A 14,637-nucleotide genomic window follows, 5' to 3' on the forward strand; every position below is an offset into this window, starting at 1 on the left:
CCTTCTTCTTTGCCCCCCTTTCTCTTTTTTTTCTTCCTTACACACACAAGGGAGGGTGAAGGTAGGAGAGTTCTGGCGGGCAGCAACATTGGCAGCCCTTTGTGGGCTGGCCTATTTGAGAACAGATATGCAATTATTGAATTCATTCAGAGAAGGGAAATGGTCAAAGACAACAGAAAATCAAACTGCAGTGTTGAAAATTCTTATTTAAAAAAAATTAAATAGAATATATGAGCACTTGTACAGACAATATACAACAAGCAGTGCTGCTGCATACATTTAGCAATGCTTGGGAAGGAATAGAAAACGTCAACAACTGCTCCTTTAGAGAGGCACATTATGTGTATTTACCCACTGGTGTTCTCTTCCTAAGAAGATATTTTTATTAACAGACTAATGATAGACTCCTTTAATCAGCTACAAATATAACATAATAATGTTAAAATTCTAAAGTGACAACAAGAAGCTTTTCAGGCCCTTCTTATTAGTTTGTTTCTCTTCTTCAAGGCAAAGCAGTCTTTTCAATTGTGTGAAGTGGGCTTTGGCATTTTTGGGCGTTCTGGAGGAGGAGCCAGGAGTTGATTGTCCAGATGTAGAAATTCTGAAAGGGAATAAAAATCATTTAAAAAAACTTTTACTACAGACCAGTGAAGCAATATTTATATTTCTCATTATGTGTAAGAACAATACAAATATATTTTACTAGTGAAAAATATTTCTAAACATTTACACTATATTGTTTTATGTATTAGTGCTCTTCAGTTTACTTTAAAAAGATCACTGCATTTTTTCTTAAATCCTAGTGTACATTTACAGTACCCCCACCATGCTGGGGGCAAGGAAGAAATGTCAGAATTTATTTATTTATTTATTTACAGCATTTATATTTCGCCCTTCTCACCCCAAAGGGGACTCAGGGCGGATCACATTACACATATAGGCAAACATTCAATGCCTTTTAACATAGAACAAAGACAAACAAACATAGGCTCCGAGCGGCTTCGAACTCATGACCTCCTGGTCAGAGTGATTCATTGCAGTTAATCGCAGCTGGCTTGCTCTCCCGCCTGCGCCACAGCCCGGGCCTATTCATATCCATGTGGTAGTGGGAAGGTACTGCAACAACTCCAAGGGGTTCTATTGTAATGATGAGGTCAATGGATGACTAGAAGGTACTATTAGGCTGCAGTTCATCCTGCCTGAGAGCCCAATGCCTGGTCAACTTAATCTTATGCAAGCAAAAGCCGTCGTGTAGGTTTAGGCCCCTTCCATACTGCCTCTGTATCCCAGTATCTGATCCCAGATTATCTTCTTGTCCCAGAATATCTGGCAGTAAAGACTCATATAATCCAGTTTAAATCAGATAATCTGGAATCCGATCCTGGGATATCGGGCAGTGTAGAAGGGGCCTTAGACACTAACACTAAAATCAACAGTGTGCCTCAGTTGAAGAATAGGAAGAGTTTTTATTCATTACCAATTTCTCCTTCCATCTCGAAGCAAGGTTTTTAAACTTTCCCAAATTGAATCCCTTTCTGCTTGAGAAATTTTTATGTGACCCCAGATATGTAGGCATATAAATAGGTATACAAATCAAACATTTACTGATAATAAATCAGCATTTGGAAGGCTTGCTAAACAAGTTGATTTTCCCTTTTGTGAAGTACAGCTGAAGCATCCACTATAAACACTGCATAACAGATCTGTGTAAATATCTAAAGCAACCACTAGGTGACATTCAGAAACTTTTACTGTTGCCAATTTTTGTGACCCCAATACCGAGCTGAGAGAATCCCATTTGGGGTCAGGACACATGGTTTAACAAGCAGTGGATTAGGATGCCTCAAATCTGGGCCTTGTTCTTTGGCAACAGAGTAATATAAAGATGCCAGCTGGAGTAATAAGAGGTAGCAACTTGGAACTTAAGAATCTGTGTGAATCCACCATTAGAGAAGTGACTACTGGGGTACAATAGGTTTCTGTCCTGTGCCCAGTGCAATTCATCATCTTTATCAATGATTTGGGTTCCCACAGGAGTTGAGCCACATTTGCTCTCTTGCTTCAGGCTAATTTATTTATTTATTTACAGCATTTATATTCCGCCCTTCTCACCCTGAAGGGGACTCAGGGTGGATCACATTACACATATAGGCAAACATTCAATGCCTTTTTAACATAGAACAAAGACAAACAAACATAGGCTCCGAGCGGGGCTCGAACTCATGACCTCCTGGTCAGAGTGATTCATTGCAGTTAACTGCAGCTGGTTTGCTCTCCAGCCTGCGCCACTGTCCGGCGCAGGCGGGAGAGCATTTAACCCAGTGGCTGAACTCAAGTGGCAGTTGGGGTCCCACAGAAGTTGAGAAAGCAAGAAGCCACCTTTGCTCTCTTGTTTCAAGTAAGCCTTGGCTTAGATTGTACTAGAAAACTGAGTGCTTGACTACTGTAGTGTTTGCTTGACTCCTGAAACCACATCTTCACTAACACGCACCTTTACCATACATACAGAAAACAAAACAATACAAAGCAAACACACATAAGGGGAGGTGGTTAGCAGTCACCACATAGCATGCATGCACATTAACTAACGCTATAAGAATCCTGCTTGGTAGCCTCACTCACAAGATGGAACAAAAGCAAAACCTTCCCATCACATGCACAAGCTATGGCATGTTCAGCTTCTTCACACAACAACTACTCAACTACATCTGCACCAAATGCAAACAGATGACTCTCATGAAACAGAGGATTCGACTACTCAAAGACAGAATTAAGACCCTTAAAGACATTCAAGAACTCGAGCTTTTCTTGGACACCGCACAACATGTTGTTCTAGATATGCAACCCACATCACACACACTTGAACATGATAGGGAAAATCAAGGGGCCTCCTCCTTCTTCTTGTTCACTCTTTCTCACTTTCTCAGAACAAAATGCATATTTTACCAAGGAAGTCAGGATGATAGCAGCCAAAATACAAACCATAACAAAAAGTTGCCATAGATAGTCTTCTCCATAATGGGGCACTGTGCATAGCTGAATTCTTGTCCTGGGCCCTAATATTCATCAATTGAAAAGGGAAACAAATACCTAGGACTTGAGAATGGAGTCTCTCTTTTCGATCCAGGCTGACTGCGGCTGGCAGGGGTAGTTTTGTTCCATGACGTCCTCCTACTGCTTCCTTTATGTCTTGCTGTTTTTCCACACACATTGCAGGTTATTAACTATAGAAAAAAGGAAAAATAAACAAATGTCAAGCTTGTTGTGCTCTGATGAAAAAGAAAATGAAAAAGAATGTGAAGTTCTCAAAAAATAAAACTACTTTGAATCACTAGAATATTCTGCTAACCTTACTGAGACTACTACAGAGCAACCGTGCAGTATACTGAGATGTTCAACTACTGAATACTTTCTCTACATAACAGTAGTTAGATATAATAATAATAATAATAATAATAATAATAATAATAATAATAATAATAAACTTTATTTATACCCCGCCACCATCTCCCCAGCGGGGACTCGGGGCGGCTTACATGGGGCCATGCCCAGAGCAAAACAATATAACAAGTATGAATACAACATAATATAGAGCAATAAACGATACAGTAAATAATAATATACAATATACACTACAACGCAAATCACAAAAAACAGTCAAAACAGCAATATTTAATGTTTACATTTGTGCCCTAGCTTTCGTTCATATATGGTTCTACTCCGCCCTTCATAACTACCTTATAAAATGAATCGAATTTTTAAAAACCAATTCACAGACCCAGTAAGTTTCACTATTCACTGTGTTTTCCCCCAAGTCTGGGTCCTAACCATTGCATCATGGTGGCTCTTCTCTGAATAAAAGAAGAAGTTACTCTATATGTTAAACTCAGTCTAAGCCTATAGGTAGAGGAATCCTCAGAGATAACAAAACCGGTAACAAGTATATGCTGCATCTGAAGAGATTATTTTTCTACAACACCATAAACAACTAGGGACTAAAGTCAAATCTTTTTGCTTATCATCCTGCCCAAACACTGAGATTTTTTGAGGAGGCATGATTGATGGTTTCACAGAGGTCCAAGATCCACTTGGGATTAGCCATTTAGTATATCCATCCCCAGCTCAGAAAAGGCCCTTCAAATTACGATTAGGCATACATCTGCACTTTGTTTTTGGGTTTTATTGAATACTTCTCTTCAAACAAGTATGTCCAAACAGATATTTTAATCCTTTTGCATTTGTTGGTTTAGCCTATTGTACACCACTCCAAAATCACCAAATGCTGTTTATTCATTCTATGTAAACAAAATTATGTTTTCTAAGTAGCTGTTTCCCATTTAACAATCCATTCCCTAAAGCCTTTATTTATATACCACTCTATCTCCCCAGAAGGGACTCAGGGCAGTTTCCAACATAGGTAAGCAATAAGCATAGGTAAGCAATCAATACTGACACAGAAAACATACACCACCACTGTAATAAAAACATAAACATAATTACGTTTAAAACAAATATACCCATTTAAAATAAAACCAGTTTCAGGACTACTCCATTGGGTGATGTTCGACTACCAATGCACAATTCTAGAATGGGCCAGGACAACTGTGGGGACTGGACTAGGGTTAATGCAGCAAAGTAACATAAAGCCAGAGGGTAAAATGAAGTGCAACTGATGGCAAGGGTTACTCTATTTCAAGGCCTACTGAGTAGCTATAGGACAGCTAGGCTAGTGCAATAAAGTATCGAAGGGGCAGGAAAGTGGGTAAATTGCAAGGCCAGAGTGTGGAATTAATCACTTTCAAAGGCCTGCTGAAACCACCAGGTTTTCAGGTCCCTGCGGAAGGTATGAGAAGTATGGGCTACTTTTTCTTTTTGGACTCTCCATTTCCCCCCTTAAGAACTTCAATTAAGGAAGAAACCATTTAAGTTTTGTCAGTGTTCTTATTAGGGAAGAGGAATAATTAAACGAATTAAGGATAATTTGAGAACATATCCCTTTGTTCTTGTCTTATGGGAAAACGCTGAACAAACATGGCAATTGTTTAAAGGATTGCCTTACCAGAACATTTGTTGATTCTTTGTACTTCTTCAAAATCTTTGTTTGTTTTAAATTGAGTCTGTAGTTCTTCCTTTCCCGGTAAAGTAATTTCTCTATCCGGGGAGTTATTTTTATTTTGGGCATTAGACGGACCCTGTAATTACCAGGAAGAAGCAACTGGTAACAGAACACGCAGACCCGGCCAGCATTCTCCTGTTTCTTGCCTATGGAGTAAAATAATAGTCAGGTTTTTTGACAATAAACCGGTTCATATGGCATGCTAAACCAGATCTCTTTATAGAATTCCAGTTTATTATGTGAGCTGGCTTATTACTTTTTCTAACAGCAGAGGCAAACAAAACAATAGGTCTTTTGTCTTTTATTTAGTGTTACGTCCAAGCAGGGCATGAAGTGGATCTTCTGTCCTTTGGTCTTTGTTTCCGTGAATTGTTTGGGAGAAAGAGGCCAGAATGCAAGGACTTGTCATGCTTGGACATCATGCTAAATAAAAGATGTAAATGCAACTCTTACAAATGCATGTGCCATACACCAGTGTGATGGTTCACTTACAATAAGTGAGAATTTCTTGGAAGCTCTGGCCCACAATGACAGAGAATGCCTGAATAGTTTGTTGGTACTGTAGATGTAATATGTTGCAATACATAGCATTATTATCAAAGTTCCAGCTTTACAGAGTTTGCAGAACTTTTAGAGTAAATGGCCTACAGAAGTGAAAATAGAGTATTTAATCGCATAATAGTTACCATCACATAATAGTCGCACCCTCATTTTTGTGGTTTCAAAATTGGTATTTTTGTGTTTTTCACATAATTGTCACAGAGTTGTTTCAAGCTGATTTCTCCTTCCTTCTCCAAAGGCAAGGCAGTTTTAAAACTATGAAATGGAAGTCTGTGGGGCTCTGCTCTTCACTTCTTCCTTTCTCCAAAAAGCTCCATTTCAGATTTTATAAACTGCCTTGCCTTCTGAGAAAGAAGGAAGGGACAGGGAACCTTCCCTTCCCCTTTCTGTGAGGCAAGGTAGTTTAATAAACAAACAAACAGAAACAGAGCTATTTGTTTGAGCCTAGATGTGGAACTCACTGCCCATCGAAATCAGGCAAGCCCCCACTCTTTTAGCCTTCAGGAAAGATTTAAAAACATGGCTCTTCCGGTGTGCTTTCGGAGAGTAACTGTTACACACGTCTTTTGTTACTCCCCCCAACATCTATCCTCTATACTGTTTTTCTATCTTATGTCCTTGTTCCCCGTGGTTTTATTCTTATATTTTTCTCACCCCAAGTTTTAACTGAGTGTCTCATGCGGCCCGCCCTGTTATATTGCTTTTTTGATTTTGTGTTGCACTGTACATGATTATTTATTGTATTGTTTAATTGTATTATGATATGTTGTTTTTATATTTTGCTATATTGTATTGTCCTGGGCATGGCCCCATGTAAGCGGCCCCGAGTCCCCGTTGGGGAGATGGTGGCGGGGTATAAATAAAGATTATTATTATTATTATTATTATTATTATTATTATTATTATTATTATTATTATTATAGATCATCCCTCCCCCCCCCTTTCAGAGGTAAGGCAGTTTATTTATTTATTTTTTAAAAACCCAGAAACTGGAGAATCAAAGGCAGATTTTTATAGTGTAATAGCAACACCCCTTTTTTCAATTTAAAAAGTGATAAAAAGTGTGAATATTATGCGAGAAGTATGATATCACACCCCAATTCCACTAAAATAACTCACCCTTAATAGCAATCAATACAATCTCACTGAAAATATCTCGCTCTTGAGCAAATTATGAAAATGTGCATTATTTCTTTCAAGATAATCATTTATTCCAGGGTTAGCAGGGTCAAAACTCAGAATCTCAAGCATGTATAACTTAATAAAAGAGGGAGTGTTTTTGAAGCAAGATGAAAAAAATAGTTTATCTGTTAAAGAGAAACGGTACACAAAAAATGTTGAAATGCTAACAGAACTGCTCCTACTTTCTCTGTCTTCCCCAAAATGAAAATACTGCTCAATATACTGAAAGTAGAATAAATGATGCAGAGAGGAGACTGTACCCATAACAGGTAAGGAAATAGAATAAGAACACATAGCTACTACACACAATTCAAGTCTTCAGATCTAGATGAATTGAATCCAAAACACTCTATCCTCTTAGACTACTTGAAAAACAGGTGAGCTGCAGTGAGATGGGAGAAAAATGATTACTTTTTTCTGAATAAAGTTGTATATTTTGCAGATAAGGGAATGCTGTGGATGTTAGTAGAGTGATGCTTTGATTTCAAGAAAACATTTGGGGATTCTCCCTCCCACCCCCATTGAGGTGCTGCTGTTCTCTGTGTTGTCTCAAGACACTTACCTTCTATGTTGCTCAGTGTCCATCTGTGGGGAAGGAAGGGATAAAAAGAACCTGAGTGATACTGTTTATATGTAACTGCCAATTTCAGTAAGCTCATTCACAGGTCAAATTACTTACTACTTATACAATATAGTAATGCAATCAGAGTACATTATTGCATGTAAAGTTCTGATTTGCACCGAACATAATCTTTTCGCTTAGCCAAGATGGACAAGATATCCAGATTTTTGTTGCTGTTATATCTCTTCAAGTTGACTGATAGGTGGCCACTAGCAAACAGGGTTTTCTTGGCACCAATTTTAGAGAAGGTGTGCCACTGAAAGAACACAAGGTGCCAATGATGGATTCAAATCCAGGATTCTAGTCCAACACTCATATCACTCTGTACTTCACTGGGGTGCCATCAATGCTGCGATATAATGTAATTTGAAACTGCATCATCTGGTCAGTGTAGACTCGTATCATGTAGTTTAACCACTGAACTCCATGATATAAGTCTACACTGACCATATAATTATACATACATAATGGGGCCTGGGATACACCATATCACTCCATATTTCAGTGGTATATAAAAATGTGTAAAAAGGACTATCACAGATTCAAATACCAAAATACATGCCACATTAAGAACAGAGTTACAGCTATCTTATTTTGGCTCAAGCTCCAGAAACAAGAAATGTTAATGCTTCTATAGACATGCTCTGCTGTGTTCATGCTCACTGAGAGAAGGACTTTCTACTGCTAAAGGCAAAGAGATGCACTTATGGTCTGACATGTATGGCAAGAAGTGCTTACGCCAATGGAGTGCTGTGGTTCAAGTGTTGAACTAGGTCTTCAAGAAACACTGTTCAAATAGCCACTCAGTCATTAGATTCTAATGTTTAATCTTGGGCACATCACTTTCAGCCTTAGAGGAAGAAAATGGCAAGTATCTGAATAAATCTTGCCAAGAAAATCCTAAATGGGGTTGCCATATTTTGGAGTCAACTTGGAAGGACACAACAAGCAATGACTAACCCTCTATGTACACACTCCTTGCATTTATCCTTAAAGCCCAATCCAGAGAAGATGGTGGAATGCCTGGACCAAGAAAAATGCCCCTGCTGGTCCTAGTCTGTATTTTCTTATAAAGCATCTAAATCTTGCTGTATTGACATCACTCATAAATGACATGCTCTGCCCAAACACAGGTTTCCTATGGAAACTGCAGTTCAAAGGTTAGCCTTTGAACTACTACTTAGAACAAACCAGTAAGAATTTCCCTTTCTTAGTAAGCCTAGGGTGCATGCAAATGTAATTTTACATACTTATATATAATGTGATTTTCCAAATACTGTAATTAATAATAAATGTTTTGGTTTCCTCCTGTTCTCACATGTCCCTGTTAACAATGCATCAGATGGCATTTTGTACACTTATAGAACAGATTAACACGTGTGTGCAGCTCAAAAGGTGTTATTTTTAGAGCAATAACATTTTGAGACTTAAAACAACAAGGGTAGACTCACTCTACCTAAAGGGACACATCCATGTTGCTTCAAAATTTAGTAAAATTGTTTTAATTATTAACTGTTAATTTAAGTAAGCAGCAAATACAAATTTTGCAGAACTTCAATGGTATTGATATTGCTGATGGAGATCCAGCTTAGCGTTGTACTTATATCACAATCCTACAAACAATGTTATGTTTTCAGCGTGGGGATAACATCCATGCACAACGCGGTAAAACATCCTTCAGTATGTTGTTTTGTGAATATTTAGTTTGCTAATCCTTTTGTTCTTATTATTTGTTAATAAAACACCATCAAATGTTCATGGCCCTTTACAGTAAAACACGCCAAACCAATGGGACTTTGTGAAAGACATACACAGAAAGAGGGAGGAATAATAAAACATCAAGATATACAAGACATTGGCAAAAAAAAATCATTCAGATAAATGCAAAAACAAGCTAACAAATATAACACAAAGCAAACCAATACAATCAAAATGGAAAAAAAAATGCAAAACAAGGTAAAAGTAAAATTCCAAAAGTTTTGGAAAACCAAAATAAAAATAAGTTTTTTTAAAATAGCAAAGGATTAAGTAGTCTGCAAATGTTGAGGGAAGCAATTCCAAGTAGGGCAATAAGAACACAATAACGGAGTGAGCAATATGAGCATTCCAATATGTATAGACAGAATAGCTAAAATAGACAACAGATATTCAAGACGTACCGCAAAAAGCGTGCTTGGCCTGGGCAGGTCTGGGCCAGTTGCTGTGCTGCAAGTTCCAAAAAATGATGTCTCCCCATTTCTTGGACGGGAGAGGGAAATCTCTTCCTCTTCAGCCTAATACTGAAAATAAAGCAAAACAGAGATGTCTTATTAATGCCATTTATGGAAGGTAACACTGCCATTCCTCATTTATAACTCACATTAAGCCCTGACAGCCCATGGAAATCTTCAGAAAATCACTTCTACCAAAAGCCAATGACTTCTACCTAAAAGGGGACAACAAACAAAACCACATCTGTCTTTCTTCACTGTTGAACATATAGGATTCTTGCACATGTATAGGAGTATTCTCTGATGTTCATTTTTTAATTTCATCGTCCATCAGTCATAGTAGCATACGTTCTGGCTTGAAACTGATTCTTATTTAAAAATTTCTTGGATTTGTCTCCAAAATATTTTGGACATTTTACACCAGTGATAGAAGATTGAACAGTAAAGATGTGGGAACTAATGAAGTGGACAAATTAACAGTGTTGTTTAAGGATAAGTTACTGGACATAGAAAAATTGAGACCTTTTTATCACCATATATTTGAGGAAAAGGGGAAGACTTTATTTACAGGTGTGAAGGTATAAACTGCTGAGATATTTATTTATCTCAATATAAAGTGGAAGAAAAAACAGAGAAATGTGTGTGTGTGTGTAAAGGTAGTCAAGATATGAACAGGATAGGTTCTGTAGGTTTGATCTTAAGTTGAATTTGTATGTAAGTTGGAACAGGTACATTTTTAAGTGTAACTCCAGCCAGAAATAAATAGATAGATACACACACATGCTTTGGACAGCATAGGGAAGGGTTAACACCCCTGTGGGGTTTGTTTGGCTGTCTATGCCTCTGTTCAGATTTCACCAAACTTTCTGTCTCTGTGATAATTGGATTTTGAAAAATGTGGCTTGGCGTAGAAACAAGGATTGGTGCTGAAGCTTTAGTGGTGACACCTTTTCCCCATGATAACTCTTCCAGGAGTGATTTTCCCTTTTTAGGAGTAAATTTCTCTCATTTCGTGTTGTCGCACCCCCATTCTTAACTGCAAGTCATTTGCAAGTTGGATGCTTAAAACTCAGGGACTACTTGTTCACACGCACACACATGGTTTGGGTCCAAGTTACCTTCAGGATTGCCTTCTCCCGTACAATCTGCCCCTTTAGACACTCAAGTCCTCTAAGGGACACTTACTCCAACCAGCCAGAAAGAACTCGACCAGCAACCATCACCTAGAGGAGGTTTTCGTCAGACGCCCCAAAGACTGTGGAGTGACCTGCCAGAAGAGCTTCAACATCTAAAACAGTGGTTCTCTGCCTGGGGTCCCAATGTTTTTGGCCTTTACCTCCCAGAAATCCTAACAGCTGGCAAACTGGCTGTGATTTCTGGTAGTTGTGGGCCAAAAACATCTGGGAACCCCAAGTTGAGACACAACTGAAGACCTTTCTCTTCCAGTCAACTCTGAACCATGAGTTTTGGATTTGCATTCTATTACTACTGCTTGTTGATCTTTGTAACCTGTGCTTTGATACACATATTCTATTGCATGTATTTTATGCTCATATATTATGACTGTGTTGTAATTGCCTCAAGCCATGAGTCCAGGTGCAGACCGAAAGCTCCCAGGTTCAAATCCCGGGAACGGAGTGAGTGCCCGCTGTTAGCCCCAGCTCCTGCCAACCTAGCAGTTTGAAAACATGCCAATGTGAGTAGACCAATAGGTACCGCTCCGGCGGGAAGGTAACGGCACTCCATGCAGTCATGCCGGCCACATGACCTTGGAGGTGTCTACGGACAACGCCGGCTCTTCGGCTTAGAAATTGAGATGAGCACCAACCCCCAGAGTCGGACACGACTGGACTTAACGTCAGGGTAAAACCTTTACCTATTAGTCCAGGTGGGTAACAAAATTATTATTGTTGCCATTATTATTATGATTATTACTATTATAATTCTGCAGCTTAGAGTTACAAGTCATTAAAAGTTGAGGAATGTTGTGTAGTTGTGGAACTGTGGTTAAAGTACGTCTAAGGAGGCTGAATGGCCATCTGTTGGGGTTGCTTTGGGCGTGCTTTTCCTACATGGCACGGGGTTGGACTAGATGGCCCAAGTGGTTGCTTCCAACTGTATGATTGTTTTTATGTTGTTTTTATTTGTGGGGTTTTAAAAAAACATTAATTAAAAAATTTGGGGGGGGGGAGGAATCCCAAAGGAAACCACATCGCTCAACTGATGCATTTTGCAGGGGAATAAACCGAGGGGATGCGCGGCTCTCTCTCCCGCCCAATACGCCTCTGATATTAGCCAGGCGTTCCTTTTTTTCTCCTCTCGTTCAGCCATTTCCTTCTCTGAACCTCAAAGAATCATTTTCTTCCGCTCAGTCCGCTCCAGTCCCACTGCCTGGTGGCCTTGGCGCCTCACCTTTTCTCCGCCCGGAATCCAACGAAGCGCCCGCCGCTTCTTCAAGCCCGGTTCGCACTCACGGCCTTCTCCCTCCCCGAAGAAACACTTCAATTTTCCGCTCCAATATTAGTGACGTCAGAACCGGAAGGCACTCCTGCCAAAGTCTTCCGGCTGGGAACGGCAACTTGTCCACTGTTCCAGCCGGAGTCACAAGCGCCCGCTCTCTCGCCATATCAAGATTGGCGCGTGACCTAAATGCCCACGTGACCGAGCCTCGCGTGCGTCCCGGAAGCTCCTGAAATTCGTTCCTTTCTCGCTTGTTAAAGGGGAAAGGCGTCTCGTTCTTTTGTCGTCAGCAAGAAGTCGCCTTGATTACGTCACCGAAGCCGCTCTCGTTTATGGGCAAAGAGCAAAGCATTGTGGGCCTGTTCGGGTAGCCGTTGAGAGTGGAGAGTTGGTTCCACGTATTGAAAGATTTCGGAGTTGCACAAGTATGCGTTTTCTTCGTGACGCTTTCTCTCCTTCCTCTATTTCTCTCATACACATTCTCGCACTTTCTTTCCTTCCGTCTTTCTCTCTTTCCCACGCTTATCTCGCACACCTTCCTCCTTTCTTTTTCTTTCTTTCTCCTTCCTTCATTTCTACTCCTTTCTCTTCCCTTTGAAGGGGACAAGGAACGAGGACCTGATTTAGTTGTATTACAGTAGAGTCTCACTTATCCAAACTAAACGGGCCGGCAGAACCTTGGATAAGCGAATATCTTGGATAATAAGGAAGGAGTAAGGAAAAGCCTATTAAACATCAAATTAGGTTATGATTTTACAAATTAAGCACCAAAACATGTTATACAACAAATTTGACAGAAAAGGTAGTTCAATACGCAGTAATGTTATGTTGTAATTACTGTATTTACGAATTTAGCACCAAAATATGATATATTGAAAACATTGACTACAAAAATGATAATCTAGAACCTTGGATGAGCGAGTCTTGGATAAGTGAGACTCTACTGTAATAAATTATTTGTTTTTCTTAGTCACGTAGAAGAAACCAATTGAAGGGCCTGCCGATGGGAAACACAGGAAGCAGGCTCAATAAAACACCAAGCAAACATCCTCACAAGACCAAATGGAAGCTTAAGATTCACGCAGACAGAGCAATAAACGCCAGATGAAGGCAATAGCCTCAGGTGTAAAAACGGAAGAAAGTTCAAACAACAAAACACCACGTGGGAGCCTCAAAGGAAGGAGGAAAGCTCAGACAGGTCCTAGAGAGTCCAAATGGTGTTTTGATTGAATAACGTGTAATCTGGGAAATTCTGGAGTAATTGCTTACTTGAATTATTTTGATAAACAACTGATCAAAGTACCATATGGGACAGGATTATTTTCTTTTTCTTTCTTCCACTCATATCTACCCCCTTTTCTTTCTTTTCCTCCCTCCCTTCCCCTCTTGCCAACAGCCAATCAGCATCACTCCCATTGTGTTGTCCAAGGCTTTCATGGCCGGAATCACAGGATTGTGTGTTTTCCAGGCTGAATGGCCATGTTCCTTCTGAATTGTTCCTTCTGGAACATGGCCATACAGCCCGGAAAACACACAACAAGCCTTCATTCCCATTCTTTCCCAGTCACATGACAGAGGGCCACTTCAGTAGCACCTAATGTTTCACCTAGCCACAGCCAATCTTCTTTGCTCCTTTTCTTTCCCTTCGGGCTGGGCCCAAAAGAGGTGGTTCTTTTAGTTCAAACCCCTCAGTTATTTAAAGTTGGATAATGTGTGCCAAGTTTGGTCTGGCTCTATTAAGCCATGTACGTATTTAGGCAATCCCTCGTCTAAGTATGATGGCTTTCCAAGTTCAGTGTCATGGCGATGGATATGTAGGTTACTATAGAGCCCTATTTTTGACCCACATGTTCTTCCACAGTGAGGACATTGGTTTCCAGGTGGAAGGCGGTCCTTGTCAGGGTTGGCTTGACGCGCCTTCCTCTTGGCACATTTCTCCCTTTTGCCCTCCATTCGTCCGTCTTCAAATTCCACTGGCAAAATAAAATTTGCTTTTGGGATATAAAAAAAAACCCCATTTTCAAGATTTGGAAGGTTGAATCCATGGACAAAATGCTGGCTGTATAGAAAACATTCAGTTTCCTTTGTGACACAATGCAGAAGGAAAACAGCAAGAAAGAAGAAACATATTACACTGGCCAACACACATTTTGGTCCCTTAGATGTTAGCCTTCATTCTAGGTATATTTGACTTGCTGATTCCAAAAATCTAGTTTTTGAGATACAGAACATGTGCCATATACCAGTCTGCTCGGCTATCTATACATATAATAAAGGTGAAAATCTGTATGTGCGTATGTGGCTAGGATGTCCACTTACACAGACAAGCTCCTGCCTCCACAAAGAGCTATAGCTCCTACTATTCAGGAGACACCAATGACCCTTTCTCCAATGACATTGCAGATTATAGAGAGTGCCAGGAACATGTCCAACAGCCTTGCCAATGTCCTCCACAAACACCATACTGCCCACCACCCAAGTGAAGG

General features: G+C 39.8%; 1 protein-coding gene and 1 long non-coding RNA gene across 2 annotated transcripts; one reads left to right on the forward strand and one right to left on the reverse strand.

The window, feature by feature from the left end:
• Positions 1–186: 186 nt before the first annotated feature.
• On the reverse strand, positions 187–12,243 carry c6h18orf21 (chromosome 6 C18orf21 homolog). The gene is made up of 6 exons (XM_003222245.3): positions 12,104–12,243; positions 9,641–9,760; positions 7,422–7,444; positions 5,060–5,262; positions 3,091–3,224; positions 187–601 (listed from the first exon to the last, which is right to left on the reverse strand). Exons 2-6 carry the CDS (start codon positions 9,715–9,717, stop codon positions 448–450), a joined length of 591 nt encoding a protein of 196 aa, XP_003222293.1. The 5' UTR covers positions 9,718–9,760; positions 12,104–12,243; the 3' UTR covers positions 187–447.
• A 231-nt stretch (positions 12,244–12,474) lies between these two features.
• On the forward strand, positions 12,475–13,453 carry LOC134299957 (uncharacterized). Its single transcript, XR_010007212.1, has 2 exons — positions 12,475–12,576; positions 13,122–13,453. It is a non-coding gene; the product is annotated as an uncharacterized LOC134299957 (long non-coding RNA).
• Positions 13,454–14,637: the final 1,184 nt, after the last annotated feature.

This window comes from Anolis carolinensis, chromosome 6 (assembly GCF_035594765.1).
Source record: "Anolis carolinensis isolate JA03-04 chromosome 6, rAnoCar3.1.pri, whole genome shotgun sequence".
Lineage (NCBI taxonomy): Eukaryota > Metazoa > Chordata > Lepidosauria > Squamata > Dactyloidae > Anolis > Anolis carolinensis.

Excerpts from the sequence above, each read along its gene's own strand:
- c6h18orf21 (XM_003222245.3), bottom strand. The coding sequence starts at position 9,717 with ATGGGGAGACATCATTTTTTGGAACTTGCAGCACAGCAACTGGCCCAG. Across the intron at positions 5,263-7,421 it reads GACACTGAGCAACATAGAAG|GCAAGAAACAGGAGAATGCT; the intron begins GTAAGTGTCTTG and ends TTTACTCCATAG. Across the intron at positions 3,225-5,059 it reads AAGAATCAACAAATGTTCTG|TTAATAACCTGCAATGTGTG; the intron begins GTAAGGCAATCC and ends TTTTTTCTATAG.